At 39.5% G+C, this 18,057-nt stretch overlaps 1 protein-coding gene across 17 annotated transcripts in view; it reads right to left on the bottom strand.

Annotated features, from left to right (window-relative positions):
* The window catches only part of KIF13A (kinesin family member 13A), a 230,127-nt gene that overhangs the window by 94,143 nt on the left and 117,927 nt on the right, over positions 1–18,057 (bottom strand). For all 17 annotated transcript variants that reach the window (XM_015135607.3, XM_078000923.1, XM_015135612.3 and 14 more), the window contains exons 5-6: positions 3,768–3,860; positions 3,175–3,355 (exon numbers count right to left, since the gene is read on the bottom strand). In XM_015135607.3, the coding sequence (XP_014991093.2) occupies positions 3,175–3,355; positions 3,768–3,860 (274 nt within the window). The remainder of the gene's footprint in view (positions 1–3,174; positions 3,356–3,767; positions 3,861–18,057) is intronic.

Below are 18,057 nucleotides of genomic sequence, written 5' to 3'. Positions count from 1 at the left end.
TTAAAGTATGTTACTATTTTAAACATTCTATCTCTAGTCACAAACCTTACTGGGTCAGGCTGTCAGTTACATTTTGGGGAGGGTTGGGGGAAAAAACTGAACCAAAAAACATGCCAGATCAAATTAACCTTTAGGCTATTTCATAAATAAGCATCTTCTCAGTAAATAATGTCTTAAAATTGTATTTAGTTTTTGAGACAGGGTCTCACTCTGTCGCCCAGGCTAGAGTGCAGTAGTATGACCCCGGCTTACTATAGCCTCAACCTCCCACCCAGGTGATTCTCCCACCTTAGCCAACCATGCAGCTGGGACTACAGGCCTATGCCACTATGCCTGGCTAATTTTTATATTTTTTGTAGAGATGTGAGCTTCACTATTCTGCCCAAGCTGGTCCTAAACTTCTAGGCTCAAGCAATCCTCCACCCCCAGCCTCCCAAAATGCTGGGATTGCAGATGTGAGCCACTACAGCCCGGCCAAAATTTTTGAATTAGTAGTAAACAATATTAAAATGTTTAAAGTTTACTTCAAGTCTGCATTGGTTTGTGCTACTTCTATGCTTACACTTTTTTACACAGAAAGTGAGATTATAGTACAGAGTTTGTTTGTAATTACTGATGTTGTCCTATATTTAGAATTGGTTCTGCTAATGACAGTTTTAAAGCTCTTTTGAATTTTTAAATGATAAACCTGGTTTGGAACCCATTTGAACATACAAAAGACAATGGAGATTAAAAGCAAAGCTATGTATATACTGACCATATCGTGTATGCCATCTTATTCAGGGCATCGCATATTAATCATCTTTCAAATTAAGAGTCATTGCTTAGCATCAGCAATATATGGGAAGCAGCAGCTAAGAAGCATCACTGAATGCATCCCAAAGTCCTGGCATTGTTCTCTGAAGCACTTTTCAGTTATGCCGTTTAATTTCATAACATCCCTACAAAGTAAGCTTTACCACTTTTATTTTAAAGATGAAGAATTCAATGTGACAATGAGTTACTTAGATGCACACGATCCAGTACACAGCTTACTCTGCTTGCCAGAGATTCTATAAGGCTATTCAGCAGCAAGAAAAAGCAAACCCAGCATTGTATCAAGTGCCTGTGATGGTGTCCAATATCGGAAATTCTTGTACACTGCTGGTGGGAGTGGAAATTGTTACAACCACTTTGGGTAACAGTTTGTGCTACTGAATAAAATTAGAGATTCAATGTTTTGTGAGTTACAATTCCACCCTTAGATGTGTTACGTAGAAACTCCTGCATGCTATATACCAGGAGACCTGCAAAACAATGTTTTCAGAACAGCACTGTATTGATAAAAGCAGGAACCACACAAAAGACAGAGAAAGTGATGAATTATTGATATAATCACGCCATGAAAGGCTAGACAACAGTAAAAATGCATTAGCACTTCATATATAAGAATAAATGAATCATGGTGGGAGGAAAAATCACCAAAGAACACATATTATGATATCATACAAAGTTAAAACTTGTGCAAAATTATTTCTACATGCTAAAGAAGAGGAAGAGAATGCTAAACACAAAATTCACAATAGTAGTTACCTTGGGGAGGGATAGAACATGGATCCAAGAGGAACATATAGTGAGCTTCACAATTATTGGTCATGTTCCATTTTATTTATTTAATTTTAGCTAGAGTACTTTTGGCTAAGTCATGTTCCATTTATTAAGCCAATGTAGATAGGTAGTTGTTTTTATTACTCTTTACGCCTTACAGGTATTATAAATGTTCTTTTGTATACATTAAATAGTTAACAGCTTCTTAAGAGTAAATATAAACGTTTTCTTTGATTAGGTCACTTCCTCATCACTCATAATTTTGGTCAAAATGCACCAAAGTAGTAATAGTGGTTATTAATATATTTTTTTTTTTTTTGAGATGCAGTCTCACTCTATTGCCCAGGCTGGAATGCAGTGCTACGATCTTGGCTCACTGCAACCTCTGTCTCCCGGGTTCAAGCAATTCTCCTGCCTCAGCCACTTGAGTAGCTGGGATTACAGGTGCCCAGCACCACGCCCGGCTAATTTTTGTACTTTTAGTAGAGACAGTGTTTCACCATGTTGACCAGGCTGGTCTTGAACTCCTGACCTCAAATGATCCACCCACCTCGGCCTCCCAAAATGTTGGGATTACAGGCATGAGCCACCATGCCTGGCCTTAGTGATTATTTTTGAATGGTGAGATTATAGGTCATTTTTACCTCTTACACTTTACCTATTTTTTCAAATTTTCCATAAATAGATATTATTTTTAAATCAGTATAGTTGTTTTTAAATTTTTTTTGAGATGGAGTCTCCCTCTGTTCCCCAGGCTAGAGTGCGGTGGCACGATCTCAACTCACTGCAACCTCCACCTCCTGGGTTCAAGTGATTCTCCCGCCTCAGCCTCCCAAGAAGCTGGGATTACAGACGTCCATCACCACACCCAGGTAATTTTTGTATTTTTAGTAGAGATGCGGTTTCTGTTGGTCAGACTGGTCTCAATCTCCTAACCTCAGATGATCTGCCTACCTTGGCCTCCCAAAGTGCTGGGATTACAGGCATAAGCCACTGTACCCGGCTCCAAATTTTTTAATTGAAAAAAAGTAAATGGTCCCCCTGCCTCTATGAATCAAATAAATATATTTTTTAATCACCTAATTAAAAAAATATAGATCCCTGGGTTTCACCCTAGGTTTACTGAATCTAGTCTCTATGGGTAGGAATCAGGCAAGTGGATGCTTAAAACGTTCCCCACATGATTCCAACGCCCAGCCAGGGAAGGGAATTGCTTGCCTTGGCTGGGATGTTTCAATCCTTCAACCCTTTTACCTTTAACACAGAAGTGCCGCTTTCCAATGTAAATGGAAGAACTAATGGTTATTCCTAACTCAATTTTTATGAATAGTTCAGGGTGGCAAAAAAATAATACCAATAGTAACAACATCTTTTCAAAGGGCATACATAGGCAACTTAATACATTAATGTAGGATAAACACTGGGTATACCAACAGGCTTTGAGAAGCTGATGATTTCTCTGTAAATGAATGAAAACCAGTGTAGTCACCAAGAGCTTAAATACGTATTTCACTTCCAATTTTAACTTTAGAATCATTTAAAATTATCTCCCCCTATTAACACACTTAATCTTGACTACTAACTTACCCTTTGGGGTCTAAAAGATCCCGAACTTTCTCATTATAAATTTCCATATAGGACACTTCAACTTTAAAGGTCTGTGACTCATTTTGCTCCAAAGAGATCCTTTTAAATAAAGCACAGCAGAGCCTTGGAATAAGGCCCAGCTGCTCAGCATGGCCCATCATGGAAAAGGATTTTCCCGAACCTGGAGAAGAAGCAAGCAAAAAGAGAACAGGTAAAAGAATAAGCAAAATGCAATGCTTCAGCCATACAAGGTTTCCCCATATACTGGCCAAGGTAACAGAGCAGAAAAGTGGCCAACTTAGCCTCAAACCCTGTTGCTCAAGCTGGAGTGCAGTGGTGTGATCATGGCTCACTACAGTCTCAAACTCCTGGGCTCAAGCCATCCTTCCACCTCAGTCTCCCGAGAACCTGGGGCTAAAGGTGTGCCACCATGCTGGGCTAATGTTTTTAGTTTTTGTAAAGACGGGTCTTACTATGATGCCCAGGCTGGTCTCAAACTCCTGGGCTCAAGAAATCCTCCCACCCCAGCCTCACCAAGTGCTGGGATTACAGGCACGATCTATCACATCTGGACTATAAAAGCAACTTCTTACCTGTCTGTCCATATGCAAAAATACACGCATTATACCCCTGAAAGGCTTTTTCAAGAATTCCTTCCCCAAGGCACTTGAAAACCACTTCTTGACCTAAAAAACAAGCCAAAAATTAAAAACTAATAAAAAGAATAATTTTTCTTGATATATTTGTATTAATAACAATATTATATCAATTCAAAAAAAATGTTAAAAGTGTACAGAGTGCCTACTAAGTACAGGGCTGTGTATTAAAAGTTTGATATATACAATTTCATCCACACTTCTAAACTACAGCTCAGTACCTGGACGTGGATACACTGTTTCCCTCTAAGACATTTCTCTAAATATTAAAGTTTTCTTTCCATTGTGAGTGGGCCATATGGAAGCATCATTCAAATTTGGTGGTGTTTTCTTATGACTGAGCATCTACAATGTCATTAAATATGAACTGCCTTATCTCCCCAGCTAGATTCTGAACTGCCACTGAACAAGACCATGTTATACATACCTCGGTATCCCCCTCAACACCTAGCTTAGTGTTTTGTAAATGCCAAGTGCTGAAAAACCGTTAGTTGCTGAGGATAGATTGACAACTTCAGCTGCTGTTTGTAGATTCACAGCACCCGTCACCTGTGTCCTCACAGGGGGAGTGGGGGACAAGATCTCTTTCGTGAATCTCTCTGTATCTCCTGGGGGGATTGTGTCATGTACTACATTATGGCAGAGCGGGGCTGAAGAGTAAATGTGTGACAATCTGTTTTAAACACATAAAAGGACAGCATTTGCTACCCTTTGAATTTGGTGATTTTTAATATTCATTCTGCATCACTAAGACAATGAGACTTATATCCTCCTTCCTGTCCTCTTATAGTCCTTAGAACACTCACTCTACAGCATTTGCAGAAACTACTAGTTTAAGCACCTGTTTCCTCCACTGGAATGAGAGCTCTATGATGCCCAAAACTATAACCTGCTTATTTTCATAATCCTACAGCCTAGTACAAAATGCTTAATAAATGTTGAAAGAATGAGTCAATTTAACGTTTTTATCTTACATGATAGTTCCTTTTACATTTGAAAATAATGTAACACAACATAAGCTTTTGGTTTTACGTTTTTCTTTTATGGAAATTCAGATCTGATTTTAGGAGTCTGTTATTATACTATGATATATGATGATTGCAGGATGAGACTCTTAAAAGTGTCTCGACACAAAACGAGATAGTATTTGTGACATGGTTTAGTTCAGCGTCCCCACCCAAATCTCATCTCGAATTGTAATCCCCACGTGTTAAGGAAGGGACCTGGTGGGAGGTGATTGGATCATGGGGGCGGTTTCCCCTATGCTGGTCTCATGATAATGAGTTCTCACAAGATCTGATGGTTTAAAAGTGTGTGGCTTCCTCTGAGTTCTTTCCTCTCTCTCTGTCTCTCGCTGCCATGTAAGACGTGCCTTCCTTGATGTGCCTTGCTTTCCCTTCACCTTCCACCATGATTCTAAGTTTCCCGAGGCCTCCCCAGTCATGCGGAACTGTGAGTCAATTAAACCTCCTTTCTTTACAAATTACCCTGCCTCATGTAGTTCTTTGTAGCAGTGTGAAAACAGACTAATACAATTTGCAACCATTAGGCTGGCAAAAAATAAAATTCTGACAACATCAAATATTGCTGCATATGGTGGGAGAATGAATGAACACAGACATTCTGAAGGAAAACTTGACAGCATCTGTAAAAGGGAATATGCCTACAGTGTCTGACCCACTGTGAAGCGTCCATTCTAGAGACACATTCCCGAAAAGGGCCCTGTGAAGGATGTTCATGGCAGTGTTATTCATAATACTGTAAATGGGAATCAAGTTAAATGCCCATAAGTATGAAAGTAAGTAAAGTGTGACTGTTTTATATGATGGAATATACTACATAACCTTTTTTTAAAAACAATAAATCCCCAACACCCACATCTATGTGTAAATAATGCTCAAATTAAAGAACATTGTTGAGTGAAAAAAAAGCCATGTTCAGAACTGTACGTATAATGTAAAATCTTATGTCAAATAGTGGGTGTGTGCGCACGCTGGTGTCTATGCAAGAGAGAGATCTACAAATGCTAAAGTGTAAAAAATGGATTGAAAAAATATACCAAATTTATATAACTTTATTTCTCTATTGCTAACTTCTACCATCTAGCATAGATGTTTGGTAACTTCGTTGATGGAATATGCGGATTTTTAAAAACGGGTGTAATCAGAAGAATCTTTTCTAAACACCCAGGTCTGTTGTGAAGAGTACCTTAAGATCCGTATGCAAATACGTATATATTCAGAGAAGAATAAAGTATAATCAAAATTATTATCTGCTTCACAAATTGCTTTTATGTTATAGTCAAGTATGATAGCCTTGTGCTCACGAAGAAAATACCTGACCACTCTGGTGTGTGATCTTTCATATACATTAATATTTATTTCTCATATGTTTTCTCAAAGGACCTTCCTTATTCCACGGATGTTCCCAAGCCCTGTGCTAAAAGGCAGGCCTTAAATCTGGAGCCAAGCCCTATATCAGAGAGGACCCAGAATTAAATCCAGCCTGTGCCCAGGCTTATTAGAATTGCTTGTGGTCCTCAGCCAGACCCAAGTGCCATTTGATGGCATTCTAAAAGCAATACATTCTTGGCACAAGCAGCTGAATGGAGCAATCCTGTTTGATCTTCCACACTGGTTAACCAGCCCCCAGGAAGGGAGTGGGGTGAGGGTGGGGACAAGAGACTTCAAGAGTTGGCTAAGTCAAGCATCCTGACCATAATTCATGATTTCAATTCATATTTAGTAACTTGAGAAAAAAAAAAAAAAACCCACAGCTTGAGTTGGTGAAAGGACTCAATTGCAGAGAAGCACTGTGGTCAAAGAGATTTTATTATGGCTTTTTAGAGCCTAAAGTTAATATCTATTATATCTATTCCTATATTAGGGAGTAAAATGTGGTACTTCTGGTTTCTGCTTCTGATGCTGAATACGCTGGAATTAGCAGGAATTATTTTCCTAGGTTCTTTCAAGAGTAAATAACAATGTGTCTTTTTCCTTGGTAGGAATGGCCTTTTAAACTGAAGATTGTTAGTTGGAAAAACAAGGATGACTGCTATATAGCTGTATGAAATAGGTTTATGATGTAAATGAAACAAACCACCAGGATGTGTATACTAAAATTGCATGAAAAATAAATGAAATGATCGAAGAACTCCCCAGCATATAAAAACACAAGAGTAGGCTGAGCATGGTGGCTCATGCTTGTAATCTCAGCACTCTGGGAGGCCGAGGTGGGAGGGTGGCTTGAGGAGAGGAGTTCAAGACCAGCCTGGCCAACAAAGTGAGAGCCTGTCTCTACAAAAATTGTAAAAAAAAATTACAAGAGTAAATTTCAGTTTAGTGCATGACCAAATTGTTGCAAATACTAAACAGGACATGATTTAACCTATTAAACTTGTATTCTAAATTTATTATTTACGCTACTAAGGAAAAGCAAAGATAATTTTTATCAACTGTCCTGTTGGCAATGTACTTTATATATTTTATTTGTTTTTGTGTTTTGTTTTGTTTTTGCTTTTTTGAGACGAGTCTTGCCCTGTCACCCAGGTTGGAGTGCAATGGCGCGATCTCGGCTCACAGCAACCTCCGCCTCCCGTGTTCAAGTGATTCTCCCGTCTCCGCCTCCTGAGTGGCTGGGATTACAGGTGTGCACCACTATGCCTGGTTAATTTTTTCTATCTTTAGTAGAGATGAGGTTTCACCATATTGGCCAGGCTAGTCTCAAACTCCTGATCCACCCGCCTTGGCCTCCCAAAGTGCTGGGATTACATGTTCTATATCATTGAATCCTCACAATACCCAAGTAGAGTAGGTAGGAATTATGACTGATAAGGTGACTGGGGCTTGAAATGGTTAAGTCATTTGCCCAAGATCTCATTATCAGTGAATGGCAGGGTTTGGGTCAGCTTATAGTGACTCCCTACTGTCAAGGCTGATTCCATTCATCATCAGTAACTCATGCTGCATGACACTGGGAATCAGTTGCTCTCACCTCTGGTCTCCAGGATAATTTTAACAGACTCTCGGAGCTCATCACACTGCACATTTTTTTTTCTTTCTTTCTGAGATGGAGTCTCATTCTGTCGCCCAGACTGGAGTGCAGTGCAACCTCGGCTCATCGCAACCTCTGCCATCCGGGTTCAAGCGATTCTCCTGCCTCAGCCTCCTAAGTAGCTGGGATTATAGGGACCCGCCACCAAGCCTCGCTAATTTTCGTATTTTTAGTAGAGACGGGGTTTCACCATGTTGTGACCTGAGGTGATCCGCCTGTCTTGGCCTCCCAAAGTGCTGGGATTACAGGCGTGAGTCACTGCCCCTGGCTGGCACAATTTTTTTTGTGTGTTCACCTTTACTGCCAGATTGTGAAAACAGTAGTTGCTGTATCTTAGTAGAGTGCCTGGCATGCAATAGGCATTTGTATTCACTGAATTATTCCTGTGTTGATATTGTTGTTCTCAGAAAAATGTATTTTTAATTGGGTGGGAGCCTTTTCCTCATCAGCAACAAAAAGTTATCAGAAGACTGTACTTTTGTACTCTAGCCTGGGTGACAGAGTGAGACTCTGTCTCAAAAAAAAAAAAAAAAAAAAATTGTTCTTTGAACTTAAAAATAAATGTTTAATTACTTTACACTTTGGTCAAAGTATGACTGTTTTTGAAATTCTAATGAATCCCATAAGACTACAGTAGGTCTTTGTTAAATAAGCCAATGGGGTATGAATAGATGTGTCAACACACTATGTAGGTACTAATGAGGTAATTTTGATAAAATTACAGATCACATTTTTACTAATATACACAGTACCTCCTGGACATGACAATAAAATATATGACAAAAAATAAAAACTAGTCTCTCTGATTTCCACTAAATATATACATGTGATTTCAAATGTAGTCAGCTTCTTTTAGTTACAGTTATGTTTGGCAGATAGAATATAATTCAAATTTATCATATTTAGTAAAGCTTTATTCATAATTGGAAAAGAAAAAATCTGAGAAAAACAACATAAAAAATTGAAAACAATTATACTACGTTTCTGAAAAAATTTTTCATTCTCCATGTATTTTTACAGATTTACGCAAGATTGGAGTCTAGAGACACTGGAATACATTTTATTACTATGGCTTTGTGTCTCAAAGACAATGCATTCTCTTTTAAGACAAGAAATAATGAACATTTTCCCATCTCTACAAATATACATCAATATTAGCATTTTAAATAGGAGCTCAGCTTTCCATTGTATGAATAACGGATGCAATCAGTTTCCTACTATGGATATTTAGATTACTTCCTTTTATTTTTCTGCAATATTTATTCTTATATGTCTACCTCTGTGCAGTTTCCTATTGACTTTACTAGCCAAAACTTCAAAAAATCAAATGTCCAAGTTCTCTAAAAATGCATGAGTCTCTACTTTCAACACCCTCAACAACAATCCCTATGATTATTATTCTTAGTTCTGACGGAGTCAGTAAGAAAAAAAAAGCCTCTTGTTTGGATAATTTTTCTTCTATTTATTGTTCATTTGTACTAACACTTTAGTAAGTTGACTATTTAAGTCCTTGGGCTAGCCATTGCTTTTCTTCTCATTAATTTTAAAATCCTCATTATATATGAGGATATTAACCATTGGTCTATCTTATAGGTTATAAGTATTTTTTCCCAGTCTGTCATTTGTCTATCGGTCTTACATTATTCTTGGTCATACAAAATCTTCTGGTCTTTCATATTCAAATCTTTTCTCTTTTCCTTAATGATTTTTGCCTATGATATGTGTTATGCCTCACAAATCCTTTTCCACCCCCAAATTATATAGAACTCACCCATATTTTCTTCTAGTTTTGTTTTTGTTATTATTTATTTGATTTATTTTGGAGACAGGATCTCGCTTTGTGTCCAGGCTGGAGTGTGGTGCAGGATCATAACTCATGGCAGCCTCAGATGACTGGGCTCAGGTAATCCTCCTGCATCAGCCTCCCAAGCAACTGGGATCACAGATGCGCACCACCAGTTTTTTACAATTTGACTTTCAAACCTGAGTTTTACTCTTTACCAGCTATGTGACACTGGGAAGGTTCCCAGTTTATCGGTAAAATAAGACTAATAGTTGCTACCTAAGTGGCTACTGGGATGGTTTAATAAACCAATATAGATAAGCACTTACCACAGTATGTGGCCAGTATAAATCTAGAATATATTTTAGTTATTATTATCTCTTAAGTCTTTAATCAATTATAATTCATTTTACTGCAAATAAAAAGTAATTATCTAGTTATTTTTCCTTCAGATGGCTCCTTCATTTTTGCAACAATTTTGTGGCATAATCCAATTTCAAAGATAAAAGAAAAAAGGCCAGGTGTGGTGGCTCATGCCTGTAATCCCAACTCTTTGGGAGGCTGAGGCAGGAGGATCTCTTGAGGACAGGAGCTCAAGACCAGCCTGAGCAAAAGAGTGAGACTCCCATTTCTACAAAAAATAAAAAACTAGCCAGGCATGGATGGGCTGGGCGCGGTGGCTCACGCCTATAATCCCAGCACTTTGGGAGGCCGAGGTAGGCGGATCACGAGGTCAGGAGATCGAGACCATCCTGGCTAACACAGTGAAACCCTGTCTCTACTAAAAATCTAAAAAATTAGCCAGGCATGGTGGCAGGTGCCTGTAGTCCCAGCTACTCGGGAGGCTGAGGCAGGAGAATGGCGTGAACCCAGGAGGTGGAGGCTGCAGTGAGCCAAGATTGAGCCACTGCACTCCAGCCTGGGTGACAAAGTGAGACCCGGTCTCAAAAAATAAATAAATAAATAAATAAAAAATTAGCCAGGCATGGTGGTGGAGGATTGTTTGAGCCTAGGAGGTTGAGGCTAGAGTGAGCCATGATTGTGCCACTGCACTCCAGCCTGAACGACAGAGTAAGACCCTATCTCTTAAGACATTAAAAAGAAAAGATACTTGTTCTTAGAAAGATTTCTGAAAGGAACCAATCATTGCTATTTTTCTAGCTCCCACAGGGGTCCCATTTAAAACATATTACTGACCAGATGTAATGGTGGTGACTCTCACCTGCAAGGATTGGGGGGACAGAAAGGGTGGAGTGTGTGTTCATGTGTGCATAGACATGATGAGAAGAAGGAACAGTATCATTATTTGGGCCAGGGTATGCTAACCTATATTGTCTACTATAAGAAAAATTCTTTCTTTTTTTTTTTTTTTTAACATTGAGATAGAAGGGTACAGGGAAAAAAAACAATATAATAAACTGTATCAGCAAAACTGTAAGTGGGACAGGTTCTAGAGCTCCCCTTATTCTGCCCTTCTGGTGCCTTTTCAGCTGTGTGAACCCTAGCTGGAGTTATATTTAACCAATTCTTTGGTTCTGTGACCTTCAGGGCAACACTGGGTATAGTAAAAACAACTACAAAAAAGGCCAAACTGTCAACCAAAGCCTAAAAGGCACTATGACTCTTGATACAGTCTCTGTCCTCTCTAGCAATCAGCTCTTGGTGAAACACAGATGATGGCTACACTTTACTCTGCAATACAAAATATGAAATATCAAGAACCCTCATATGGTTTCTTAAAGAGACCCTAATTTATCCAAAAGACTGAAGGGTTTTTTGTTTGTTTGTTTATTTTGGATTGTTTTTGCTTTGTTCACTTCTATTTTTTAAACACAACGGTCCCTTTTCTCAGCATAGGAAAAAATGACTTGCCAACTGCTTTTTGAACCTCAGTTCATGAAAAAAGGAACCGTTTATGCTGAGTGGTGGGAATCAGGGAATTCAAACAGTGCATGGGTGGATCCCATAAAAGATGCAATATCTCCACCCTAAACGTTTTCCAACTACAGTTTACACTCAAATAGAATGAAGTGCTATTTGTCTAGGGGAAAGTACACCAGCCCATAAGGGAAGGTTCGTAAGTCCCGTGGGAAGCAGGAGGATCTATGAGTATTTGTTTCTAGCCCAGACAATCCGAGCAAAGCCATAACATTGTCAAATCCAAGAGGCCTGTGACTTTTCAGCGGAACCGATGCCAAAAAGGCGGTGGCCACTCTGCAGATGTTAGCTCCACATGCCTGGTGCGGCAAATTCACAGGGCAAGCCTGACCTCACTTGTTAATAACCATGACCGCAATGCCAATTTCCTTTGGGGTTTATGATTAGACCCTCTATAATCATGTGAACAAGTCTTAAAATACAGGCATGCCCAAAGTAACCCATAACACAATGTCAGAACAGCAAAGAGAGCTGCTGTATGGAATTTCTGCAAGCAAAGTCACAGAACTGAGTCACCCAAACCTGAGTCACATACAATATGAATCTTTTTCTTTTTTGAAAGAGACAGGGTCTTGCTCTTCCACCAGGCTAGAGTGCAGTGGTATGATCATAGCTCACTACAGCCTCTAACTCCTCGAGATCCAAGGAATCCTCCTGTTTCAGCCTCCTGAGTAGCTAGGACTATAGACGTGTCCCACCATACATGGCTAATTTTTTACTTTTATTTTTTTAGTAGAGATAAGATCTTGCTATGTTGTCTGAGCTGATCTTGAGCTCCTAGCTTCAAGTGAGCCTCCCACCCTTGGCCTCACAAAGTGCTGGAATTATAGTCATTTGTACCCAGCCTGATACAGATCTTTGAAAAGCTAACACTCTTGGGTGTCCACACTTGTGCATAATCTGTCCCTACTTAGAACAGCAACAATAGGCTCAAAGCTACCATGTGTGTGTACTGGGAGATGGGTAACCAAGGAAATCTCTTTTTATGGTAATATCCTGATAGCAAAGCACGAAAGAAACCAGGGATGGAAGGAAAAATGCAGCTATCATTCCTATGCCCAACATCTGATGACTGAAGAGGCACAGGATAAAAGAGTCACAGTGGGCTGTGTTCTAGAAAGTGAGAGAATGAAATGGGAGGATATAAGCCCTGTCTTGTTTAAAATCTGCATTAAACAAGGCAGACACCTATGGCCCATGGCTGAATAAAACACTAAGCATGGTGATGCACAGATCAGACCTGGCATATGCACAGAGTATTTCTTGTTTTTCTAAAGTAACTAAATAGAAAAGCATCCAAGATTTGAACACGATCGATAATTTCACCAGTTTAAACTGAATCCCCAGTTTTCCTTCTTTTCCCTATCTCTTCTCTTTGGAATCAAAGTAGGGAGAGAAAAAATAAAAATAAAGGCTGGGCTCACGATTTATGACTTGGAATTCCTGGGCCTACTCATTTGTGAGGGTGTTTTTCCACTTCTAAACAGGGCTGACAGGCACAGCGATTCTGATGAGTCTGGACTTGGCAGGTGGCCCAGCTCCAAATCAGAGCACCTGGACAGCACAAGATCAGACAGGTTCTTCTCACATACCTGAAGGGGTGAAGAATGCCCAGCTTGGATGAGGTTTAAATAAATCCCCTTCTCAAAAATCTTTAGTGTATGAAAGTGCAGCTTTCAAAAATTCTCATATGTAGTGACTTCAAACCTGGTTTAAGTTAAATGACCAAAAACTACAGAGTTCAGATAAAGAAACCGAAGCTGTAAGGCTTGACTTAGTATTGCTAGATTTAAGTTTTAATCAACTACAGAAATGTTTGCCATTGAGGTGCCTGGTAAGAGGATCCCAAGAAACCAGGCCATGAGGGTAAAGGTAGACTACGGACATATTTTCCATGGTAGCATCCAAGAGCTATCAGTGTTACAGTCCTTGAAGTCTGGCTTGCAGCATGGCATGGGTGACTCACCCAGATGGATGTTTCCACCACAGCAACAGCACTGGGGCTGGCCACGAGCATGGTCTTTTTTTGTTGCTGGACAAAGTGGGTGATTCACCAAGGAGGAGGTCATGCAACCACTGCCCTCGGCACTGGTCCCGAGAATGAAGAAAGAATATAAAGCCACTCACCTGTGAAGAATGTCTTACAGAGAATGTGTGTTGGAGTCATACAGGAGGGTGGTTCCCAAAAAACAACTGCTGACAAAGTAAACCTTCATTTCTATCTGATTTGATGGTGTTTTACACCCGCTCTCTCTGATAAAGAAGCAGACCCAACTCAACATCTCTTCTGGATTGTGGGCTGCACAATATTTATAGTATTTGAGGGGAGGTTGAAACAAAGCCCAAACCAAATATAAGGATCCTAGAGAACTTCTGACAGGAGTAAAGGTACCCTTAGTAGTATTCCTGGCTAGGTTCTAAGCCAGAGCACTTCAATATGACTTCCTTAGGAGTCACTGAGTGACTCTTCAGGATGAAAGAGGAGAGGAGCACCACAGGCTGGAGTAGAATCCATAAAATTTTCACCAGCATACATGTCATTAACTAACGTCCACATTTACCAATGCTTTCAGTGCTCTCACAGGGAGCAGGGTCTTGCTAAACCTCAGTTTTGTTATCTGTAAAATGGGGGCAGTAATAGTTTCTATCTGATTGGGTGCTTTGACAATTTTATCACCTAGTGCATGTAGAGGGATCGGCACAGTGCTTGGGATTCAATGCTCAGGGTTGTACTGTCTATTGCTATTGTTATTCACCCCTCTAAACACAATTAAGTTAAAGGATCTTTCTGGGTGCCAACAAGTACCATAATGAATAAATGTGGACAAAGAAAGGCAGGTATTGAAGAAAGGGGGATTTGATAGGATAAAAAATAGGTGAGTAAAGGGGAGAACAAAAAAGCAGCATATATAAAACATTGACACATATATATACACTTTAAAAAAAAATTAACAAGATTAGCAAAGCTCATTTATTTTTTAACATCCTTTACAAGAAAAATTTTTCTTAACTGATCTTCTTGTCCAGTTCTCTGGATTAAGCAACATTCTCTCTTCCATCTATGAAATGCCCCCTGCATGCTAAATCACCCCAGCTGGGAGGCGACTCTCTGGACTCTCACCAGCTGAGTTATGCTTGTACAAAGGGTCAGTTGTATTTGCTCCTAAACTGTTCTATGTCAGTTGTACTTCTCTGTAATTACATAATTTCATTAACAAATGCAAAAAGAGGGTTGCTGATTCTAAGAAAACTCTAAATACAATGCTTAGGAACAACTTGATAAAGGTGAGTCACCAAAAGAAATAACAAATCAAGTATGAGGTGAGATAATTTATAAAAGACCATAAAAGAAAAACAAAAATCTAGGAGGATTTGTTATTTAGATTTTTTCATAAATGTCTTTTAAAATGGCATGCATCATTTATAACGAATCCCTACCTTAACAAACTGTTCAAGTAGCAACTACTAGTGCTGCTCATAACTATAGGGAAAACTTTTTTTTTTTTTTTCTGAGACAGAGTTTTGCTCTGTCGCCCAGGCTGGAGTGCAGTGGCGCGATCTTGGCTCACTGCAAACTCCACTTCCCAGGTTCACGCCATTCTCCTGTCTCAGTCTCCCGGGTAGCTGGGACCACAGGCGCCTGCTACCATGCCCGGCTAATTTTTTGTCTTTTTAGTAGAGATGGGGTTTCACCGCGTTAGCCAGGATGGTCTTGATCTCCTGACCTCGTGATCCGCCCACCTCGGCCTCCCAAAGTGCTGGGATTACAGGTGTGAGCCACCGCCCCTGGCCAACTATACAGAAAACTTTTATGGTTTAAACCCAATAGCTAACAATTATTGAGTGCTTCCTCCAAGGCACTTGCTGAGTGCTTCATATACATAATCTCATTTCAACCCACAAAATTTATAATAAGGAAGTGCTGTTATTATTGCCTACAGCCATACAGCTGGGAAGTGGCAGAGGCAGAATTTGAGCCCAAGAAGTGTGACTCCAGAGCTTGTGCTTTTCACTACTAGAAAAAAGCCTTCATTCAAACAGACCAACTGAATAGTAAAATAATGAACCAATACAATATGCTAGAACAAATTAATATTGTAGAACTCTGCTAAGAAATTGGTTCTATTTTGGCTACTGTTGGCTTTTAGAATGTAAATTTTGCTGCACAAATGTTGTGACTCATTGCGATTCTGCTTTGGTTAAGCAATATGAAGCAGAAATCATTTCTAGCTCTGAGCACAGAAAATCCCCCATCATGGGAACAGAATCAAACATGGGTGCTGTTCCCACAGCATCAGTCCACAGATCGGAGGTGCTCTTCTGACCCCTCACAGTATAAAGCAATGCTAGCAGAATAAGAGGCAGATGTACGACCTTTCTCCTGAGTTGCAGGGCATCAACAATGCTCGAAAACACATGGCTTCAGCACATTTGAGCAACATGCCATATGGCAAGAACTGTTATATAATTTCTGAGTCAACAGTTTAGAATCTCTCAGGCCAGGGAATGTTCACGTCCACACTGACCCCAGATATGTCACTACCAGACGGTTTTTTTTGTTTTTTGTTTTTTTTTGGGGGGGGGTATGAAGATTTCTATAGATCTGGGAAGAAAATAAAAACCAAAGTTACTGGAAGTCACTGTTATCTAGTAACATGGCACATTTTAGAAATGTTAAAATATGTATTGATTCATTGTCAAGAATGCTTTAATTGCAATCAGCAGTGACTCAAACATTTACAAAGACTGCTTTCAAGTTTATCAGTATTGACTATAATATACTAACTTTATAATCTTAAATGTGGATCTGCATATATCCGCATGTATATATGAAGTTCGGGAGAACATACGAGTTTATGTCGAAATGCCAAGCTCCAGGTATCTAATTCTGCAGGTTATTTCTGTTTTCTTCATTAGCCCTTACACAGGGTTTTTGCTTCAAACTCAGAGTTACCTGCCAGACAAACATTATTACAACTACCTAGCCAAAAGGTAATAGGAGGAAGAAATAATATATTTCAAATGTAAAATAATTCCTGGCTGGGCGCCGTGGCTCATGCCTGTAATCCCAGCACTTTGGGAGGCTGATCACTTGGCGGCTAGATCACTTGAGGTCAGGAGTTCAAGGCCAGCCTGGTCAACATGGAGAAACCCTGTCTCTACTAAAAAATACAAAAATTAGCCAGATGTGGTGGCACATGCCTGTAATCCCAGCTACTCAGGAGGCTGAGGCAGGAGAATCGCTTGAACCCAGGAGGCGGGACGTTGCAATGAGCCAAGATTGTGCCACTGCACTCCAGCCTGGGCGACACAGCGAGACTCCCTCTCAATAAATAAATAAATAAATAAATAAATAAATAAATAAATAAAATGTAAAATACCTCAAAGCATGATTCAATGCAATGTGAATGGCTTAACAAATAAGCCTTTAATTTGCCTCTGAAAAGTCCACTGGAACAGCTGTGTGGCCAACATAAAATGGCTGATTCATGTTTTATCAGAGAGCTGGAGGGGATCTGAGATCATTCCAGGCTGTATATCCTCCTTTCACAGATGAAGAACAGAGACCCACAGAAATTATCCTGCCCAAGGTCTAGCAGTTTGTGGCAAAACCAGTTGTCATAAATCTCAGTACATTGCATTTTCTTTCCAAAGTACTGACTCCTGTCACAATGAGACAATAATAAAGACGACGATAAATATTAAGGGAGTGCTTCCTACTTCCTAAGTAGCCAGGTACTTACTAGATTAAGCACTTTAAATGAATACATCATTTAGTTCTCAAATCAACCCTATGGGATCAGAACTATTAGTATCCTTATTTACCATATGAGGAAACAGAAGGATGGTGAGATTCAGTAACTCACCCGGCCTTACACAAATAGAAGGTGTTACAGCCAGGATTTGAACCAAGTCTGACTTAAGAGCTCATATTCTTCAACTGCTCCAACCAACCCACTGCAATGCCATTATACCTACTAGAGAATTACGTGTTTCTAAATCAGAAAGTGGGAGCATGGAGGCTCTTCCTATAGCTTTATAAATAGCAAGACATGATGGAGAATTTACTATTTTGACACACCACACAAAACTTAGAGCCCTTGCTTCTCTTTGCCTTCTCAATCCATGCACTTATCTTTCTCTCTCTCTCCCTGCTACTCCCCAGTTTTGAGAGCAGCTTTGAGAGTCCTGATTCAGTATCAATGATGCCATTATTCATTAAGCCTGACAAATAGGTCGGTTTCAGGAAATATGTGCTTCCCCTTCTCCACTTCCCCTGTTTTCCACCAGACAATGAATGCTTCTATCTTAATCTTTTTATTCACAATTAAGAAGGAATTGTTATTTTTTAATAAACAGAAAATAAATTAGTATGGAAACCATCAACTAATCTACATGTAACATATTTACTAGGTAGATTATTTACAATGGATATAAACTTGAGAGAATAGT

This window comes from Macaca mulatta, chromosome 4 (assembly GCF_049350105.2).
Source record: "Macaca mulatta isolate MMU2019108-1 chromosome 4, T2T-MMU8v2.0, whole genome shotgun sequence".
Lineage (NCBI taxonomy): Eukaryota > Metazoa > Chordata > Mammalia > Primates > Cercopithecidae > Macaca > Macaca mulatta.
The sequence above is the reverse complement of the archived record's forward strand: the minus strand, read 5'-3'. Positions and strand labels throughout refer to the sequence as shown.